Source organism: Alligator sinensis, unplaced genomic scaffold (genome assembly GCF_000455745.1).
Source record: "Alligator sinensis unplaced genomic scaffold, ASM45574v1 scaffold441_1, whole genome shotgun sequence".
Classification (NCBI taxonomy): domain Eukaryota; kingdom Metazoa; phylum Chordata; order Crocodylia; family Alligatoridae; genus Alligator; species Alligator sinensis.
Window position 1 is genome coordinate 1,571,076 of NW_005842313.1, and position 21,797 is coordinate 1,592,872.

Consider the following 21,797-nt stretch of genomic DNA (forward strand, 5'->3'; position numbering starts at 1 on the left):
TGCCTCCGCTACCGCCACCCCCACGGGCAGCGGCCTCCGCCGAGGCACCGACACACATACGAGTGTCCCACGCGTACGCACACGTCCAGCAGATACCTCCCCCCCACGCACATCCAGTACACGCGCGCACACACCAGACTCCCCCCACATACACCTACACACCACTCTCCCCCACCACACACATCCAGCACATGCACACATACACAGCACTCTCCCCCCACACACACACATCCAGCACATGCACACACACACATACCAGACTCCCCCTGCACACATACACACACCCACCAGACTCCTCCCCCCCCAAACACACACATGCAGCACGTGCACCCATCCAGCAGACACCCCCCTTTCCAGGGCTGACACCCACCCTGCTCCCTCCCGGGTCTCTGGCTTGCAGCAGCAGCCTGTTGCAACCAGACCTGGGCCTTGAGCAGAGGGGCCCCTGTGCTCTGAGGACAAAGTGCTGTGTTGTGGATGCCACAGGTCCTCCTTGGAAAACCTTTAGAGACAAGAAGGCCCCCCCCATCACTGGGCAGCAGGGCTGTGCCCAGTCTCACCATGCAGGAGGCTGGCTCTCGCTTCCAGGAAGGATGTGCAGTGGCTGGCTGGACTCCACGCTTGTAGACCAGTGTGGTGAAGGGCAGGGAGGAGAGGAGAGGAGAGGGACAGGGTTAGAGTTAGGGAGCAGCTGTCCTCCAAGCCAGTAACATTTGAAGAACTGAAGAAGAGTGTGTGGAGTTTCATGTGAGGGCATGGAAAAAGCTAGTCCAACCTGCATGTATGCACAATGAAGTGCTGGGTTTGGGTGTCCTCAGGAACAAACATTTGAAAACTTCCTTTCACAGGGGGCTGTGTTGACTTTCTAAGGATCTGGCTGGCAGAAGGACCAAGTAGGCAGCTGAAGCATCAATTCCTTGTTCAGAAGGGTAGAAAGGCATCTTCCATGCCAGGCACAAGCACTTTAAATTTCTGGATCTGGGATTTGCTTTAGAAAACTCAGTCAGGCTCAGGCTTTCCTTCTCTAAGTCTGTGTCCGTTAACATAGATACAAAGTATTGGTACTAACCCTGGTACTAACAGTAGTAGACATACTGGTCATGTCTACACATTCATTAAGGTGTCATAATTACAGGGCATTTAGTTTAGTGCCTGTAATCACAGGCACTAACTTAAAGCGCCATAATTGGTGCTACCATACATTAGCGCAGGCACACTTTTTAAGTGACACTAATGCACAGTAGACTAATTTTATGCATTAGCAGTTTTTTGTGCCACGTTAATGTGCAGTAGAATTACTCTACTGTGCTATTAGCATCTCATGTAGATGTCCACATTGTGTAAATTTACCCCCCCCCGATTTCTGCAGTCGACTACTTTTGACTATTTTACTGGTGATGTTATGCAGAGGTGAAAATAGGAAGTCAACAGTAGCAGGTTACACAAATAAATTAGTAACCAGGTGTGTTTGGTTCAAGGTAAGTAAGTAAACTCAAATGTAGGCATAAGACTAGCTACCTGTCAGCAAGTTGTTCAGGTAGGGCAGTGTTTCCCAACCACTGTGCCATCAGAAATGAACTGCTGTGTTGCAGAATTTTACCATGGCAATGAGCTACAATAGGTATGAGGATAGGGAATGCCTTAACAGGTGTGCCATGGAACATTTTTATTAACATATATGTGCCTTGGGCTGAAAAAGGTTGGGAAATACTGAGGCAGGGGTTTCTAGTTGTTGAAGCCTTCACAGAAGATTTTAAAGGGGTTGTTTTTTTTTTTGGCAGAGGGAAAGTACAGGAAGATGATCAGATTACATCGAGTATGCTACGTTTAATCCATTTTACCTTGAGTACATCTACATATATTGTATGTTAGACTTAGGAAACAAATCACTTACAAATTGTTCTCAACTGACAGGAAAGGTAGAGCCTCATGTCAGACCAGCACAGCTAACTACCCCTCTCAACTGATAGGATAACAAAGAAGTGGATGAGTGGCCAGCAGAATCCCCAGCTTTTTACCCCAAGCTTACCTAGCCAGGTTCAACTACTGCAGGAGACTGCTTCCTTCAGGTTCAGTCTGACTGATTTCACGCCAAGAAAAAGCTGATCTTTAAAACTTTTTGGATTCAGTGTTTGGGGAATGTGCCCACTTGCTGGGGCCGTGTTTCCTCCAAGATGTTTAATACAATTAACATGCATACATAAGTGATGCAAGATTATGATGCCCTCCTTCAGTGTAGATGCAGGTAGTATGTCTTACTAACATTTCCCTCTTTCTAACCTTGATGCTTTAACTGCTAAAAAGCACCAAAAAAACCTAAAAATGCGTCGTTTATCTGCCCAAAATCTGATGATTTACAGAACAAACTCCTTTGCTGAGAAAGGTATCCAACCTTCCAACCTCTGTATTATTTGATAAGGCACAAGGCCCACTAGTCCTGGGTTCTTCAGCCTTTGGAAACATTTAAGGACAGTTTAGTAAATGTTTTAGGAATTCAACAAGAACCTTAATATTTTAGATTTCCAACCAACTTGCTTTCAGGAAACAGCACAACCCTGCTCAAGCTCCTAGCCTCAGGGCCTAAGATGCCATTTCTCTCTGCTAAGAGCACTACCTGTAGGCTTCTGCAGTAAATCAGCCAGATAGAACTACTATCACTCCTAAATTAAGGTAGTCAGACAAGTGTCAGTTCGCACTGATTATACAATATAGGATGGCTGGGAGACAGCAAATTTAGACTCATTTTGCTAAATGTTATTAACCCTCTGCTCACATTGCACAGGCAAGAAGCCTGTCATTTTGTAGATGATTCTCTCTCCAACCTCACATACACACATCAGCTACTGAAATGCACTACCTTTTCAACTGCAAATTCAAGTTTGGGACAGGAAGTGATGACAACTATGTGACTGGGGGCAGAGGATAAGGAGCGTTGAGAATCTAACACAACTAATCCTGGGTTGTAATTCTGTGCTAAATGTCGATGAGTATGCGAGTGCTCTACAAAAGAAAAATAGAGCAAATTGTTTGAATTAAAGAACTTTCTTCAAATTATTAATTTACAGCATAGTTGTTACTTCAGTCACAACATTAAGTAATGCCTTCCTCAAAGCACATGATTTTCCTTTAAATCATTTATTTTATATGTAAACAGTCACAAAATAATATTAATGATCCAAGGAAGATCTGGGCAACCAGGAAGCCACGAGTCATTGAGGAGGTTTTTTATGCGAGAGAGCAGAGTATAAAGTACAATAACGTTCAAGGGAAATGTTATGTTGCACTGAACTGTAAACTATATATGCCAATCATCTGAATAATAAAGGAATAAAATGCATTAAAAAAAAGGAAAGAGTTAAAAATTCTGGGCAAATAAGTTTATTTCAATTATTCCAATTTTACACCCGTGTTAGAAAAAGGACATACACAGACTGGTTAAGTCAAATACCCCCCACAGCTTTGCCAAAGAAAATCAAGGAACAGTGTTTTTATGCAGCTTAATTCCACTCGCATTCAATCACCCCCACTCCAGAAAATAAGCAAACTATAGGATAGGATCCTCACCTCATATCTTATCAGCACCATTGCATCGGTATTCGTATATTTTCAATGTACAGAATCGTTAGCCTCATCATGTTTCAATGCAACATATTTCAACTTTAAACCAGGGCTTGAAATTACTCTCCTAAGGGCAGTAAAACAGCTCTAGATCAGTGTCTCTATCACTGCTAAAAATTGTGAAATCATCGCCAATGTAAATTTTCTTTCTTTAATAGTACATTTACTGCTGGTAAAGTGTGCTTGATGTCAGCGAAGACTTTTTTTTTTTTTTTTTAAATACAAAGAACAGTTAAATATATAGGCAGGGACAGTGGAGGTTTCTCTTACACTCCCTGAACAACATTCCCCCACTCACAGGATAAGAGCTTTTCAATCTCAGTGGACCAGTCAGTTCTGGCCTAAAACCATCAAACAAGGTTATGGCTTTTGTACTGTGGATGCCATTAAAATGTATTTCATGTAGGCCATCAAAATTCATCCCATGCCTGGGAATTTTTTTTTTTAAACCACGAAACCCATAACCCATAACCCTTATGTAATATTTTAGTAGCGTAAAAATAACCTGTAAAAAAACAGTGACTGCTTCAGCCTGGAAATAAATCTTTAGGGCACTCTAAAAGTAGAAAAATAATAGATCAAAGAAACATGTACTGTATTTACTTCCTTAATCAGTCATACTGATGTGATGGTCACATCCTTGAACATTGCCTCAAATAAAAAAAAACCCAACATATATTCTCCATGCTGTGGCCACACCGTAATTTCTAAAGCAACAGAAACACATTCAAAAGAAATTTACCTTGAAAGGCATGATTTGGAATGTCTCCATCTGGGAAAGCCATACAACACCGTGCATTAATTATGGTCCACATTCAGTTTAGTCTGTAAGATCATGAAGGATGGGCAATTTTGGAGGGACATTCAAATACAGAATTACAACTTTTGTTTACCCTCAATGCGTCCTCAGTTTTCTGCTGGCTGCACCTCAGTTTCTGGTGGCAACGTTTCAGAAAAAAGCACAGCTATTATGCGAGTGAATATTGTCTATTATCTTAATTTATGTAATTCTTAGGACTTGCTGATAGATATTTAGCTTCATTTCACCTGGTCCACAGCAAGACACTGATGCATGTGCCAGAAAGAATTTAACCACCACCCCAACAAAATGTAATTTCAAGCTTTCATTTAAAGTACCAACAGTCTTTACAAGACAACCAGCGGGTAACTGGTAGCATTTATCTACATTGTGTTTGCAATTTTCTACAAGTAACAGCAGGCACCAAACTTCTAACAAGATCATTACAAATCATATTTTATATATATATATATATATATATTTTACACACTGAAAAGTTAGCATTAATAGTCAAAAATTTAAACAATTGCTGTAGTTAGCATGTTAGAATATGTTAGAGCAAATCACTCATTTTGCATTTTGGCCCATTTTCCTCCATTTTATAAATCAGATCATAGCAGATCCCTCAATTTACATTCTATAAAAACACCCAAGTGTTGACACATGAATACATTTCAGTACTGCAGATGAAGACAGTGGAGTTACAGGATTTAAAGCCAACATACTAAAGTGTATGGTCCCTCTTAACTGAGCCAATTTAAAAAATGGACAGACTAACGCAGAAACTGTTTTTATTGGAGACTGACATAGGAGCCACACAAGTACAACCCGAGACCGTTAAAAACTCCTCCCCCCAGGTATTCTAGTACACATTCAACTCATTAAATAAAATATGGGGGAGACATCACAGACTGGCTACACAGACTCTGAGGGAGAGTTCTGAATTTGAACCGAGTATTAGCTACATCAGTGAACAAAGGTTTTGTCTAGGTTTTTTGTTTTTAAGTAAAGCTTATATCACAGCAGTATAGCTGAAAGACAGACATCTGCAATTCTTCCTTCCACCCACGCATACCTAACTTAGAGAACAGGTGGACTTCATGTAACTGACTGGTCCCGGAGTGAAAAACTTAAAAGTGAATGCCAATCAACTTCATTATTTTATTATTAAGTACCAGCCATTTGACTCTAACCATTTAAGTGACCAGGTAGTACTTTTTCCCTCTATCACCAGGCTTCTGACAATTCTGCATCCACTAGTGTAACTAACTAGCTTCATGTAATATACTATATCTGGTTAATATTCAATACTTGCACATGACTAACAAACCAAGCATAGTCAAGTCCAGAAATCATCTTCCACCTCTAATCCCAGTCAAAGATTATGCTTGGTCCTGTCAGAAAATATGAACTACACTAGAAAATTTTAAATACAATTAAATTTTTTGGTGTAATACACGGGTATTGAGACAGAAGGTATCGCAACATCTGATCCCATTCCAACAACTTAGTTTGCTTTCGCTTTCTTCAAGAAACGAGCCCGCACTTGCTTGTTGCGGCTCATTGTGAAGTTTACAACAGTTGAGGTAGGGAAAAGAGACATGAACCAGCCCTAAGAAACGGAGAGAAAAAACTCAATCTGTTATACCTGCACCAAGATCCATCAACACTGTTCCTGCCATAGAGTCAATTATCATAAAAAAGAGGACCAAGAGATCTGAGAAATCAGGTACCAATTTTGAAAGTAATGCAATTCACCATTCCTTTTTGGCTCCCTGGTCCCAAAATGCATGCAGAACGTACACAGACTGCATACAGGAAATGTCCTTACCCTTTCAAGTTCAACTTACCATTATAGCATGGGGTAGACACCCATTGGTCCGGGACTGCAGGCCTACTGTGCCAAGGGCAGCTTTTACATACGTTTCAGGACTGGGTTTATCAAAGGTTGGCTTGCGGATTCTGGCCATTTTTGTAGCCACATAATATGGTAAAACACTCTGTAAGCAAGAAAAAGACCACAGTAAACAAAGTCTATTTTCAGAAAGGCTGTGTGTGTATATATTTATTCACTATAGTAAGAAACACATTTTGTACTGTACATTAGGTCACATGTGCTACTTGTACTAGATTCTAAACGTGACCTTAAATTAAGTCTAAAGAAAATAATCAGATCAAATACTGGCAGTATTACAATCTAGAACAGGGATTAACAACCTATGGCTTGTTGGCAGGATCCAGCCCATGAAACCACATAGGCTTTGCCGCCATCCACACCTGCACCAGCACCAAGCAGCAAGGAGATGTGCTGGAGCCAGGCAATTTCAAGCTGTGCCCTTGATACCATTGCTTCTTCCATCTTCCCCTACCCTCTCCCTGGCTGCAGCATGAGTGCAGTTTCCAGCCAACAGAAACCTGTGCTGGACCAGGCAGAAAGAAGCTGCTGCTGCTTTTCCCTACCCCAACCTCCCAGCTCTGGCACAAAAAAGTGGCAGCAGTACAGATGCAGCTTCCAGGTTCCTGGCCCTGGTGCAGCTTCTTTAACAGGTGGAAGCTGTGCCTACATTCCAGCCAGGGGGCTGGGAGAAGCAGCACAGCATGGACATAGCTCCCAGCTGCCTGGCACTGGCACAAGTGCAGGGAAAGCCCCCAGGGGCTAGCATGTCACAGAAGCCACCCAGCCCACATCAGACCAGAACTGGGTTGTTCTAGCCCTTGACTTGAAAGCGTTACTGGCTGTTGACTAGAATGTTAACAATGCAAATTGTAGTGCTGAGAGAATTAACAGCAGATGGCCATAAAACCAGACCTAGGACATAACATCTCACAAAATAAGCACTTGTCAGCTCTTGAACACATTACTTCCTGGGATAGTCCAAATGCTGGAGTGATGATACTGGTGGGTCAGCAGACAGAACTGCAAACAAGCCAATACTGACATGACACTAGGAAATACGATGATGCCCAAGCCTCTCGTGGAGGATGGCAATAGCATTCTTGTACATGTGCTCAAAATTCCATTAGTGAGAACAGGACTAGTTCTAGTGTCATCACCAAATTCCTATTTTGCAAATATAATTCTGCCTTTCTAAAATTCCTTGTGGCTTTAAGTGCAGAAAGCAGTCCATTTCCCACTCAAAAGTACTGTTGGTTGCTATGTATCGTCACACCACGCAATAAGCGCACTTAAGTTACAGTTCATGCCTCCACTATATTCTTCTCCCCTTTGTCAAGGAACTGCGGGGGGCCGGGGGTAAGAAGGAAGAAGTGAAAGAGCCCCATTGGGAAGTGGGGCTAAAGTAGGTTGGGTAGGTGAGTTTGTGCACTCTTTAAATTCCAATGACAAGCTTCCCTGCAAATCTGTTTATACTTTCAAAGCTCTACTTGCAAATAAAAGGGTTTAAAAAAAAAGACTTGGCACACAAATCTTCAAATGTGGATAAAAAATATCTAAGTAAAAGTGACTTGACTTTTGGAAGCGGAAATATCTACAGGTCTCTCAGGCTGCAAGTTCTGAGCAGGTATTTGAGCAACCCTAGGGGTCTAATTTTTAGGCAGCCAAGTTCAAACATCTTGGATTTAATATTTATTCTTTTAACCATTTGCCTGTCACTTGGTGCCTTTTAAACATTGCTGTAGCTTGATGCCTATTTGAATATTCTTTGTTCACCCCAAAATTTTTCCAATAACCCTTTTCCATCTGAAAACTGTAAATATTGATAGATGAACTTGAAGACAAGCTATTTGAAACAAGAATTAACAAGTGCTACTTAACACAGACATGACAAATACCTCTTTGAGCCCCCTGCTGAAAAATCTGAGCAAAATATTCACTGCTAACCATACACAAATCACAAGCATTTGAAATAGATATGATTTTACAAGGGACCAAAAATGATTTTTATAAACAGAAAACAAGTCTCAAATCTGACCTCTCCTCACCTTCCCGTAACAGAACACAAAACACAAACTGCCCTACCTAACTGCACCACTGGATGGTGCCAAAGGATAATCTTTGGTTTACAGAGAGACACTGGATTTAGAAGAGGCATGACTGTTAGTGTTACTAGTACAGAGAATATTACAGCCACTAATGCACGAATTTCAAAGCAGTTAAAAATTTTATGATTGTACAACACCATTTTATCCCCTACTTTCTCTCTCAAAAAAAAGAGAAGGGCATATTTGATTTAATAAATATTAGCTTTACCATCTTCCAAATGTGTGATCTTTTGTTTGGCCTAATGCTCCAATATACTTTCTAAAAGCTGTTATTTTTTCCAAATGTTTATTGCATGCAGAACCCCCACCCCAAACTATTAGAGAATCATGTCTAATTAAACTGGAATCAAGAGATTAAAAGGTGGTAAGCAAAGAAAGATTAGCTGTGAACAAAGCCTGCTGAGACCGAGTACAAAAGTGACATTGCCCAGACTAGGAAAGTCTGCACAGAGACTGATTACAAACAAGTCACTGAAAGACCTAAACATTTCAAGGCCCTGTTTCATGCTCCAGCCTGAAGACCACAATTCCTTTTTATAAGGGAGAAGACAAGTTTCAGCAAAGTTTTTTATGCAGATGATTCTCAAGAAGGAGCTGCCTTCAGCTCTTCTGGTGCCACCATTCCATTTAAGAAATGAACAGTCTCAGGCTACTATTACAAATAACAACAACTACAACAAAAAACACCTGATTAATGTACCGAAAGTGAAAACTGATAAAAGCAGCAGTGACAGAACAAAATTTCACATATTCCTTGAAACAAGGCAAATATGTGAAATAAATCTGGTACTATGCCACTGCACTAGAGATTGTAGTAGAGACATTCTAAAAAGCTAAATACAGCAAGACTTTTCCTACCTCGGATTTAGGTTCATTAATAATTATTAGGCAAAAAGCGTTAGGGATATCTCATATAGAAAACTGTTCTCCATCTAGCACTCTGAAGCAGAAAATAAGAACATAATGAAAGGGAAAGGAATCCATTGAGTCCTTCAAACTATATAGCCCATAAAGAACAGTGTTTTGGCAGACAGAGCACCTTAGTATCCCCATTAACAGGAGGTCTTTCAAGGTAATCTTGACAGCAATCCTCAGATTCTTCCCCATTCCTTTCAAGCTTAGCTACTATTTTCTGCTCTAGATTTTCCTTCCTTTCTCCATACATGAACAGGGACACTTGACTCAGCAGCTGTGTTTCTCTACTTTTTTTTTTTTTTTTGAAGGGTGGAAATGGCTTATGTAGCTGGAGAGGAGGTGTCTCTGCATTACAAAAAACCATACTGATCAAAACTAACTTCCAAAGAGAAGGTGTTTCCACTCAGGCAGAATGGATATAACTTAAACAGAGATTCAGACATAGAATTTTAACAAGCTGTCCTGTGTTTCTGCTTTTCACACAGTATTCTCTCTGGGCACTGGTATGGTATAAACTGGAATATGCCATTTCACATACTACCTCAATTGGAAATGCAAAGTCTATTTGCCTACTGAAGGCTGTAGAGATGAACCTCGTTTTAAATAAAGAGGATGAAGCCTTCTTAAAGGGCATGGAGAGGATATGTAAATTAGTCTTTTCTATAGAGATACCCCTGTAATATTCTTTAAAAGTTTATACAAGCTCAGGTGATAACATGCCCATGTAGTTAAATAAAATTAGCATAAGAGATTCTGACCATAAACTGTAAGGCTGGTGACTATCTTATCTTCAGGCCAATGTAACTCTGAATGGCTATTCATTTAAAACTGTAGGGACCAAGACTGATGCTATCAGCAACTGAGCTTCTGCAGCCAGCATGATAGTAAGGGTAAGAAGCCAGGTTACCATGATTTACTATCCCAGTGGGCTGAGATATCAGGATCTACTAGGAACACATACTGGTAGGTAGCATGACAAAAGGCAAACTTACATTATAGGAACAGAATTTATATACCATATTTACTCGAATACAAGATGAGATATTTTCCCTCAGTTGGTATGAGGAAAAAAAGCCACCTTATCTTATAATTGCATACAAGGGAATCATAGTGAACACACCGTCTATCACTAAATTGCTGCCAAAAGCAGCATGTGTTCAGCAATGGAAACCAACTATGAAGTGGTTTAAATGTAGACTGTAAAACACATGGCCCACACTGAGCAAACATACTGATGGGAACCTACCACAAGGATAGGTTAGTGTAACCCATCTGAATAAGACATACGTTAGTGCTCATTAAGTGCAATCCCCATCATCGCCAAGACTATTTCAAGTCATGGTGAGCCACGACATTGCAGACAATTCACCCAAAATCCTTCTGTCATGCCTTCTCAATCTGTCACACATGATTAGAGTGGCCCTGCCCTCCATGATGCTAAACCAGACTAGGGTGCCCTGTACCTCATCTGATCATAAATTTTTGAAGCATCCCAGGACTTGACAAGAACACCCAGTTCCAGCCAAAAGTAGGGGCTAATTTGCACCTTTGTGCTAATCCTTTGTGGGAGGTATCTGGAACATATACACATACTGATCAGTGCTGAGCTGTGGGGTCACCATGGAGGGTAGGGTAATAATTATACGTGCCAGGCTGAAAGTGCAACAGAGGGATTCGCAGTGAATTGTATGCAATGTCATGGCTCACTATGGCTTGAAATTGTGTTGACTCTGGTGGGGCACAACCCAGTGATCTATGTAGTAAATCATGAGCCTTTTAGCTTTGGACTAATACCATGTAGAGTTTATACTACATATAAGTAGGTGCCAAAGTTCTGCTCAAAACTGTATGTACGAACACTTAAAACTTGCAGCAGCTTCAAAAAAGGCAACATGCAACAATTCTGGATGAACTAAGTCTATGGGTGCTATATGCAAATTGCTACAGCCATGTTTAATTTCAAGGTTATTGTTTTTAAATTTGCTCCTCACTTCCAAATGCTAAGGGAGAGCATGGTCTGACAGTAGAGAGAGGAAGAAGGACGTACCAGGGGAAAAAGTTGGGGAGAACCAGAGAGCAAAGGGCTACCTGAACCCCTTCCTCCCAGATTCATTTTCCCTGCTGTAGCAGTGGGAGGAGGAGAAGTTTAAGGCAAACCCCCAATAATTAGATTCTATATCTGAAAGAAATATTTAAAAATATTAACTTTCCATATATGGAATCTAATTACTGGGGGATCATCTTAAAAATCAGGGGCATCTTATTTGAGGAAAGCTGAGAATTTTTGTATACTGTATTATCTAAATCTAGTGATGGAAAGTTTTATGAGCTGCACTTCTGGGCCTACCTAGTATTGATAGCTTCATGCCAGCATGAACCCAGTAAAGTATGTGCAGACAAGATCATTATCAAATGATCTGGTAGACCCTGTTCTGATGCAACTGTTTCATCTGCACACTCCTAAAGGTGACAAGCATACCAAAAGTGCGGCAACAAACTGAATAAAATAGGGATTCAGTTACACCTATTTAGCCTCCTTTTGCTATTCCAAAAGTATGAAGATGTAAGTTGCATCAGAACAGTAGATATAACTCTTCCTCCCCTTTTCAAGCAATTAGAAGTCAGGTCTGTCCATAACCTTACACTGGCTGCATTTTCCTCAAGAGTCAATTAGTTTTTCTCTGAGAAGGTGTGCGCACCAGGATTTGGGACCTTGTCAACCATCATTGTCTTGTCTGCTTTAGACTTTTCATCTTGTTATCACTAGTGAAACTGAACCAATGCTAGCAACAGAGGGAAATTTTAATAAAATGTTTTGTGTAGGTTCAAACAAGGAAGCCACTGGAGGGACACTACTGGTATGGAACTACATGATTTAGTTGGTTCCCTTTCCTCCAGCACTCTCTACACAAAATTGATGCTGAGAAGCCAAGACAAAAGGTACTCTAAACAATAAGTCTGGGTATGCTCTGAACAAGGAAAACCTGCAAAGAGCAAACAAGTTATTTGCCCACGGCCACATCCCCATAATATATGTCAGTGTTAAACCAGTTATTGTAGTGTTAGAGTGATGTTGTAGCTGTAATGGTCTGGGAATTACATGACAGGCAAGGATTTTGGGGGGGGTGATAACTTTTATTGGACCAATCGCATGGTCAGGATAAAGTCAGACAAGCTTCTGAATGCAATGCATTCTTCCTCAGGTCACTTGAGGACCTTGTCTAACTTTATCCTAACCATGCAGTTGGTCCAATAAAATATATCACCCCCCAAAATCCAGACTAATGATAGAGTTGGCTTTAACCAATCTGTGTGCATGTACTTTATCTTGGTACCTCACTGCCTTAAAATTGCCAGAGGCGGGATTTCACATGGTTGTTCCGTAACTTGAAACAAGATGCAAAAATGTGGGCAGTAGAGCGATACATACAAGCTAACAATGTTTGTAACCAGATCCCAAGCTGATTACAGAAAACATGTCTTTATTTGTACTGCAGATGTAGGAAAAGTTTCACCAAGCCTAATCACCAAGTGATTTATGCTCTGCAATGAGAAATCCATAACCAGGATTTCCTGACCAGTCTGACAAAGTCTGGTAATTTCAATCAAGTTTCAAGCAGCTCTGAAATGCAAAGCAAATTCCAAAGGACATCTAAACCAAGCCAGCTTCACTTTGCTTGATTCAGAGTTCTTAAGCCATAAATTGTCTTAATTTGTAGCCAGATAATTGGTTTTCTCCAAACACAGCGAAATTACTGTATATAAACGAGTGGAGAAAGATTAAAGACTAGTACATGAGGTAATACCAATTTCAACTTGAAATCTGATACTACAAATGAACTTATTTCCTCCTATGCAAAGCTGCTCTTTTCACTATGCCTTCACTGTGGGGCATCACTTCTAGCTGCAGGGATCTGACTTTTACTAACACTTTTTCTAGTTGAAAGCATCAGTAATAACCAATGTTAAATTGAAGGACATTTACGCCCTGCATTCTAGACTTAAATGTGATTACCTGTTGAATTTCTGCATCTAGATGGCACAAAAACATGCCAGGAGATTAAGCACTGCTGTACTGATGTGGCGGACTACATACAATTTTAGGGAGTATCTCCTACTTGAAACCCTAGTAGGTGCTCTCAAGTAAAATGGAAGTGATCATACCTATAGCTCTTTTTTAATTGTCATTTTAAGGAACCGACTTAATTTCATAGAAAATTCAGAAAACTACTAACAGGGGCAAACAACAGGGAACCCGTATCTTTAATCTGTAATTGTCAGATTTATGAGCGAGTGAATGGGATGATTTTGCCTGGTTGCCAGGACAGCAATTGTTGTGTGGTTACCCAAGCAACAATGGGGATACTTAAATGAAACAAACTCCACTCACCTGCACAATAATGCCCTTGCTCTTGTACTCCGCATGGAGGCCTTGAGAGAAGAAATCCACAAAAGCCTACAGGGAAGAGGGTGGAAATACAAAGTGCATGACAAAATGGCAACTGTAATTTGTAGTTAGTGTAGGACTTTCTTTTGAGTTTCTATTTATGTATTGGTAATTTTTAAAAAGCTAAAACTGGTTTTCAAATCAAGGTTGTAGATAACAGCAAAACTGCTAGATTTCATTAGGATGTATGTGCTTTCCAAGTTCATTAATCAAATAAGGCTTGATATGTGACCAAATTCATCCCTGATCTAAAACAAAATACAACCTGATGGAACATTTTAGAGGTTCAAGCCCAGTTGCAGATCTGTTTTAGAGGGCTTAAAATCCCTATAAAGTAAAGTGCTGCTCCAGCAAAATGGCTTCCCAATAAATGCCAATTTGATTAGGAGTACTAACTGGGTGCCCTACTTCCCCATTTAAATAAGTAGCTTCTAACTCTGTGTAATAAAACACTAAGTCATTTAATAGTTCATATTTTGCACAATTCCACTTCCACAGAACCACCACCTTAAATTTACAGGATCCACTGGCTTTGAGAGAAGCTACAAGCAATTTTCCTTTAGCTGGAGGCTTAGGAAATTAAGTGAAGAAGAAAAAGAAGCCACAGGAAGCAAAATGATATGGGTCTTCAAAACTAACTCATGGCTGAATACAGGAAATAACCAGTCACTAGGGCCATGGACTGGCCTTTATTTCTACTGGCTGGGCAGCACAGGCAACACTTTCAAAACCACAGTGAGGAGAGGTCTCTCTGCCACAGTTCCTGACCTGCAGGCTTTAAATGCCACCTACAGAGAGAATAGCAAGGGCAAACTCCCCAGTCCAGGAAGTGGGAAGGGTGTTTTGCCCCTGGTACTCCAGTCTCCCCTCCTGGACCAACCTGGGAGGGGAGCAGCAGGGAAAAGCCCCCAACTAGATTCCCAAACAAGGCATTCATTGGCAGGGGAAGAGAAGGAGTATACTGCCTCGCTGCTCCCCTCCCAGACCAAGTGGGAGAGTATACAGGTGTTCATTCTTGTTAGAAAGTTCCTCTTGCAAGAGAAATCTTCCAGATTGAAAGATCTCTTTCTCCAGGAAGGGGCATGTTTCCCCTGCGAGAAACTGAATGACCCCATGTACATGCTTTGTACACATATCATTTCTATTAGGAAAGTGGCGATTCCCCTAGTAGAAATGTAACACCTGTAAGCTGCCTAAATGTTCTTTTTTTCATTCCATTACACTCACTACCAAACACATCACTTAATTCAATACATTCTCAGTGTTGTGATAGCCAAGGTTACTCACAAACTCAAGGTTTTATATGACCCTACGGTTTCCAAAACCATATTTCAATTTTTCCCAGTCAAATGAGACATAGAAGTTGTCAGAATCAAGTATCCTGACTTGCAATACCCAAGCTGTAGAACACAATTGGACAGATCATGTGCCATCCACTGCAAGAACCAAGTTATTCTATCCAGAGTTTAATTATTTACCATTTATTTTAACTTCAATTATTCAAGAAAAAAATATTAGCTCTAGAGAGAAAAAGATGTTATTTAAAGAGACAGGAGCAGCTGCGTCAGAACTGCGTCAATACAGCCACAGTCAAGCTCAAGTATTGCACCTGTTTTTCCATTTTTCCTTTACTGACCACATCATTACTTCATTAATCAAAATCTTGATTATAACCAGTGCCTTGTTAAAATTGTAGCATCTCTGCTTATTTCTATTAGGTGTTAATCTTGCTGAACCCAGTCCTTAATAATATAAAGAAGGATATGTCCACATTAATGCATTTATTTCTTCACATAACCTACCTGAGCATAAAAGTGAGATATGAAAGAAAACTAGATTTCACTGCATGGCAGAAGAGCCCCTATATACTGCACCTTCACATGTATAAAATTAAAGTTAGTTAAAAGGTAAACAAGAGGCATCCTAGACTATTTAGTTTAATCCCTGGTGCAGATATTACACTAATTTTCCTAGGGAAAAATGCACCCAGGTGGTAAATAATAAAGATACAACCAGATCTTTTAAAGTCATATGCACACACAAATTATGGTATGTTACACGCACTCTTTGCACACAAGTATGCAGTTGTACGTAATTTCCATGTAGCTCATGGTAGAATTTGCATGTTCAATTGCCAGATTTGCATATGCAGTAACCTGTTCAACACATTATGATGCAGCTGTGCACCTAAACATTCAAGAAGGTAAAATTAGATCTACTACATTAATCTTATACAAGTTGAATACTTGCAAAATTCTTTTAATTACCAAAGTGCTCAGTTGAGAAAAGACCTGAAAGTCTCTAGGTGACAAGAGTCCTGCAAGTATTTTTCAAACAAGATGTAAAAGGAACTACCAGATACTTTTATTGAAAGGAGGGAGCAAACAAAGAGGGAGCTCATTTCAAATGGCTTCCAAAGGCAGAAATGTAGCAATTTACACAGTTCAAATGAACTTTAAATATGTATTTTCTAAAACTAAAGTTGTTTCACACAACATACTGCTACACAAGACTGCTTTCTTAAAAAAAATCTTTTTTTTTAGCACTCAGCCCCCACCCTTCCAAGAAGCTTAAAAAAAAAATAAAGTAAATTTTAATAATAAACAATATCATTCCAAATAAGCCTGAATTGCAGGAACCATAATTTTCTCCTCCCTCCATCCTCATTATAAAGTAAATACAGTGCCTACAAAAAAGAAATTAATGACAGTAACTTCATTCACATGTCATTAGTCAATGAAATTACCTGAGGAAAGGGAAGGCAAATCTGTCCAAAACAGCATTATGAAGTAGGCGAGGTTTTCTTTTAAGGAATGTTTCACTGTATAAATGCTGACTTCTTCATAGGTGAGAATGGACAGAGGCAGACAGTATCTTTCCTGCCATACATAATTAGCTGTTGCCATCAGCCTAACATTCCAGAATACCACAGATGAAATTCTTGTATGCAGAGTGGAAAAAACATGCCTTGCCTAGCAGATTATAGGAGGTGTGGGCAGGAAGGTGTGCAAGAATGTCCTTGATCATGGGAGGAGAAAAGAATCAGGCAGGAAACGTGGCTGAGACTTCCTCTGGAGTAGAGGAAACTTACTGTTGAAGAAATACCTTGTTGGACGAATCCCTCCAAAGCGATGGGTAGGGAGTTTGCTGTAGGTAGCAAGCTGAACTGGAGAGCAGAATTAGAACAGAATCTATAGGACAAGTAGATTCAGAGCAGTAACTTGACAATTCCTGTAAGAAACATCTTGCTGGCTGCAATTCAAAGAGGAAACCAAAGAAAGGTTCCAAAGCTAACCATCACACCCAGTGGTTGTTCACAACTACCAGCTGAGGGAAGTGGGCTTTACTGGTGAATCTACTAGCTACCACTACTTGTAGGACTACAAAAATCTTCATGGCTCTGGGAGCTTTTTTTTGTCAGGAGAAGACCCAAGTCTGGGAATCCTGCACAGATGGTATCTTTAGAAAAGTCAACATTACAAATGCAGTGAAATCTTTCTGAAATTACAGCATTTGCAAGTCTGTAAACATACTGACTAAATGAGCAGTAACTTCTGTGTGTTTTATATCACTTTCAAAAAAACAACTAGCTAGAACAGTGAAATCAGGATGTGCTAGAAAGCCAATAGTTTACTATGGAAGATGCTGGAAAAGCTATGCAACAGTACTCAAATCAACATGAAGTGATAAACATTCTTCTAAGTAGTTAACTACATTGGTGGTTTGTTTGCACAGAGACTCACTAATGGCTATCAGGAAGAAAGAGGTTTGTACCTTCCTTCTCACACAACTGTTGCTCAAGCAGCAGGACTTCTCTCTAAAACAGAACTCTCATAATTTCCATGGATGACTGAGATCTGCAGCCATTTCATCAAGAACTCTACATGAAGAGATGATACACTGACCCTTTGCACTTGGTAGGCCCAGGGCTTTTGCAAGGTGAAGATGTAATGCACAGGATTGCCTTCACAGAACAGTACACGGTGGTTCCGCTGCCGGATGAGACAGACGGACAAAGATTATGCAATTTTAACAAAGATCAGAACACTGTTTTGTCAATGATGAAGTATTCAAACCTGATTATATCCAAGCTCATATATTCACAATCTGCAAATGAGGCGCTTTAAAAACTGTGAATTTAGGGTTCAGAGGAGGATATGTAGTTGTAATAGTTACATACAACTCATGGGTCAGTACCTCCACCCTGTACTTCAGCTGTATCTTGCCACACTAAAATAGCAGAAAGAGGTGGTGAAGATGGGGAACGCTCCCTACTTCCACCACCATAGAATCACAATTATAAAGCTTGTCTTTACAGCATCATAAAGAAATACCTCTGGGCTGGCCCACTTGCTGATGGCAGCGTATGAATGGGGCAGAAGGAAAACAGGCCAGACAGTTCACTACAGTTATTCTCTGCTAGACTACTGGCCCTCAGATGACAAGTCAGGACAAATTACAGCAGCAGTGGGAAGATCTTAGTTTAGAACAACCCCAAGCTCCAATGAGAAACAGTATGAGAAAGGCAGCTTTAAATCAACTTTGTGCATCCCAACTTTTTCTCTATCATGTGCAGGTAAGAATGTGGGGGGAGGAAGAAGATGGGGGAAATCTGATTTCATGCTATACTTTCTCTTCGAACATTAATTTGCAACAGGTTTAGATAACAATCTCAAGTGCTACCCAGTAATTAAAACATGCTCACACCTTTTCCTTTTTAAATTTAATAATTTTAAAATTCTCAGACATTTCAAGTAAAGAATGCCATTACAGCACAGCTCTCCTCCTCTCTTTTGATCTTAAATGACATATTTGTGGCAGCTGTAGAAGCAGAGTTCTTTTTAAAATATGAAGTTTTGTAATATCAAAGGGAGAAAAGTGATGGTTTTCATATACAAATTTTTCACACACCTGTTTTGTGCCCTGAGTCCACATAACAGCAGCTTTGCTTTGTGTGTGCATGTCCTCTTTTTTTTTAAAAATGAAGATGGTACATTCAAAACTCACAAAACAGACTGCCACAATGGCAAAAAAAAATTACTTACTTTCTACTTACTTATTTCCTAATTGCAAAATTTAAAAAGTTCAGTGCCCACTACTTTTAGTTCAATCAAAGCAGCATTATGCAGGTACCATTATTTCTGTAGCTCATATTATTTAGTTTATTTTACATTCCTTGTTGGGGTACATGGAACGGAAGTTTACCTTTGTTCCAGAGTAGAGAGTAAGCAGAGGAGTTGGAAACATGCCACTAGCTGAGGAGATATTCAGGATTGCTCCTTTAGATCTGAAAGGCAATGAAAAACACTCACTCACAAGAAATATCACCTCTGCTTCAGTTTACATGCATCAGAAATGTCTCTTAACCCAAGAGAAATATTTATTTGTAACAGGAGCTATACAAATTCTTTTGTAATTTATTTTTCAAGAAGTAGCTTAGAGATTTGCAAACCTGTATTCAAACATGCTGTAGCAAGACGTTGGCTAATGTAAATAAGAGGTAATGCTATTAAAACCAATGGAATTACATCAGTGTAAAGACGAGGCCCAGCATGTGTAGGGTGTATGAGTCAACATACTATATCCAGTTAAGGTTTTTGCAGGCAATGTTACAGAAGCCCAAGCACAGTTTTTAGATATTGGCTAAAGTGTCAGAAATAATAGTACAAAAATATATTTCAGTCTTGTATAGAAACTTCCATCAGGAAACCTGAAAGTAGTTTATGAACATTAGTTGCTCCTTTAAGGTAGCAATTAGTCATATTGGCTCTTCACATTTTAGAGCATTTTTTTTGTTAAACAAAACAGAAAAGAAATACACAATGGAAGGTGATCAGCGATCTTGATGTTGGGGTGGAAAGCAACCTGTTTAAATTCGCTGATGACACCAAAATTTGGGGGGAGGTGAGCACGCTAGCAGGGAGAGAGAGATTGCAGAAGGATCTGGATAGGTTACAGGGGTGGGCAAACAGGAACAGGATGCGTTTCAATACAGACAAGTGCAGGGTGCTGCACTTGGGTAGTAGGAACCAGCAGCACACTTATACGATGGGGAACTCCCTACTTGAGAGCACGGAGGCGGAAAGGGATCTTGGTGTCATTATTGACTCCAAGATGAACATGGGCCGACAATGCGAGGTCATGGTTGGCAGGGCTAACAGGACCTTGTCGTGCATCCACAGGTGCATCTCGAGTAGAGCCAGGGAGGTGATCCTCCCCCTCTATGCGACGCTGGTCAGGCCGCAGCTAGAATATTGTGTCCAGTTCTGTGCGCCCCATTTCAGGAGGGATGTGGACAACATGGAGAGGGTCCAGAGGAGGGCCACCCGCATGATCCGGGGACAACAGGGCAGACCCTACAGTGAGAGACTGCGGGACCTGAACCTATTCAGCCTCCACAAGAGAAGGCTGAGGGGGGACCTGGTGACCGTCTATAAACTCACTAGGGGGAACCAGAAGGGTTTGGGGGAGACGCTGTTTCCCCTAGCCCCCGCTGGCATAACAAGGAGTAATGGGCACAAGTTGATGGAGAGGAGGTACAGATTGGACATCCGAAAAAACTACTTCACAGTTAGGGCGGCTAGGAGCTGGAACCAACTTCCAAGGGAGGTGGTGCTGGCCCCTACCCTGGGGATCTTTAAGAAGAGGCTGGATACCTACCTGGCTGGACTCATTTGAGTCCCGTTTTTGTTTTTAGGGTTTTTTGTTGTTCTCCCGCCCTGGCGGGGGGTTGGGCTAGAAGATCTATTAGGTCCCTTCCGACCCTAAAACTATGAAACTATGAAACAAAGTCCATGGATGAGGGTGTCGGGGTGGATGTCATCTTCCTGGACTTTAAGAAGGCCTTAAATATATGGTGCATGACTAAACAGAAACGGTGGATTCCTCCTCTTCCTAATAACAGCACAACTTTCACTAGTGGATTTTGGAAGCACATCTAAAGACATCTAAACAGGAAACGGGCCTTACTGTATGGACTCTTCTTACTAAATTCTTGTGCAGGGACCAGGACTTCCCTGCTGTGATAGAAGCTGGACGCGAGGGGATCGCCTTCAGACCTCAGGTTGGGGAGGACCGGGTTAGAGAGCTTCTGGAGGGGCTGGATGCGTTCAAGTCAGCGGGTCCGGATGCTCTCCACCCCAGGGTGCTGAGGGAGCTAGCTGGGGTTATTGCAGGGCCCCTGGCACAGCTCTACGAGCAATTGTTGTGTTTTTTGTTGTTTTTTTTTTTCGGTTGTTCTCCCGCCCTGGCGGGGGGGTCGGGCTAGAAGATCTATTAGGTCCCTTCCGACCCTGAAACTATGAAACTATAAGGTAAGACTGCAAGTACCTATTTGGTGCCTTACATAATTATGCTTAAAACAGAGGCATCAGTCTGGCACACCAGCTTCCAAGTGACCTGATATTTACATTCAAAACCCTATCTTAAATAATAATTGCTTGCTAAATGTTTATATTCATATAATTCTCTCATTGTCTTGTTACTTGCAGTGAAAAGCAAGAAAGTTTCCTCAGTATGGCGGCAGTCCTAAGCAAACAAAAAGATGAACCGAATTGGAAATACCTGTGAAGTTTCTGCTATTAATAGACTAATGAGAACTCAACCCAATTGTATCATAACACCTCTGTTAAGTAGGTTAATGTTCCAGTTGATTGGCAAATATCCATCTTCATAGCCACATGACTACATCAGCCAAACACTGTAAAAGGTCCGTTTTGCAAACACAAGGACAAACATATGCCTTTTGACACACTTTCTAACGTAATAAATTCCATAAGATAACATTTTTATTTCCATGTTTCATGCTTAGCTCCAGAATTCAAGATCATAGCACTATATACTGGAGTAGCAGCCCTGTTGTCCCTCTAGACCAGGGCAGTCTGATTTCTGAGTGGCTGGGGACTGCATACTGCTCAGAACCCCAGTTCCCCACCCCACAATATTCAGGCAATGGGCTTCCCAGGCCCTCACCCCCTCCATGCTGCCCTGTCCCAGAAAACCTGGTCTATGAAGCAG

General features: G+C 40.8%; 1 protein-coding gene across 1 annotated transcript in view; it reads right to left on the bottom strand.

Moving 5' to 3' along the window:
• Positions 1-3,999: 3,999 nt before the first annotated feature.
• HSD17B12 (hydroxysteroid 17-beta dehydrogenase 12) overlaps positions 4,000-21,797 on the bottom strand; it is a gene marked incomplete at its 5' end in the record, with an annotated part of 51,145 nt that continues 33,347 nt past the window's right edge. Inside the window, 4 exons of the mRNA XM_014522167.2 lie at positions 4,000-6,029; positions 6,268-6,417; positions 13,725-13,790; positions 18,987-19,068. Of these exons, the coding sequence (XP_014377653.1) occupies positions 5,925-6,029; positions 6,268-6,417; positions 13,725-13,790; positions 18,987-19,068 (403 nt within the window). The remainder of the gene's footprint in view (positions 6,030-6,267; positions 6,418-13,724; positions 13,791-18,986; positions 19,069-21,797) is intronic.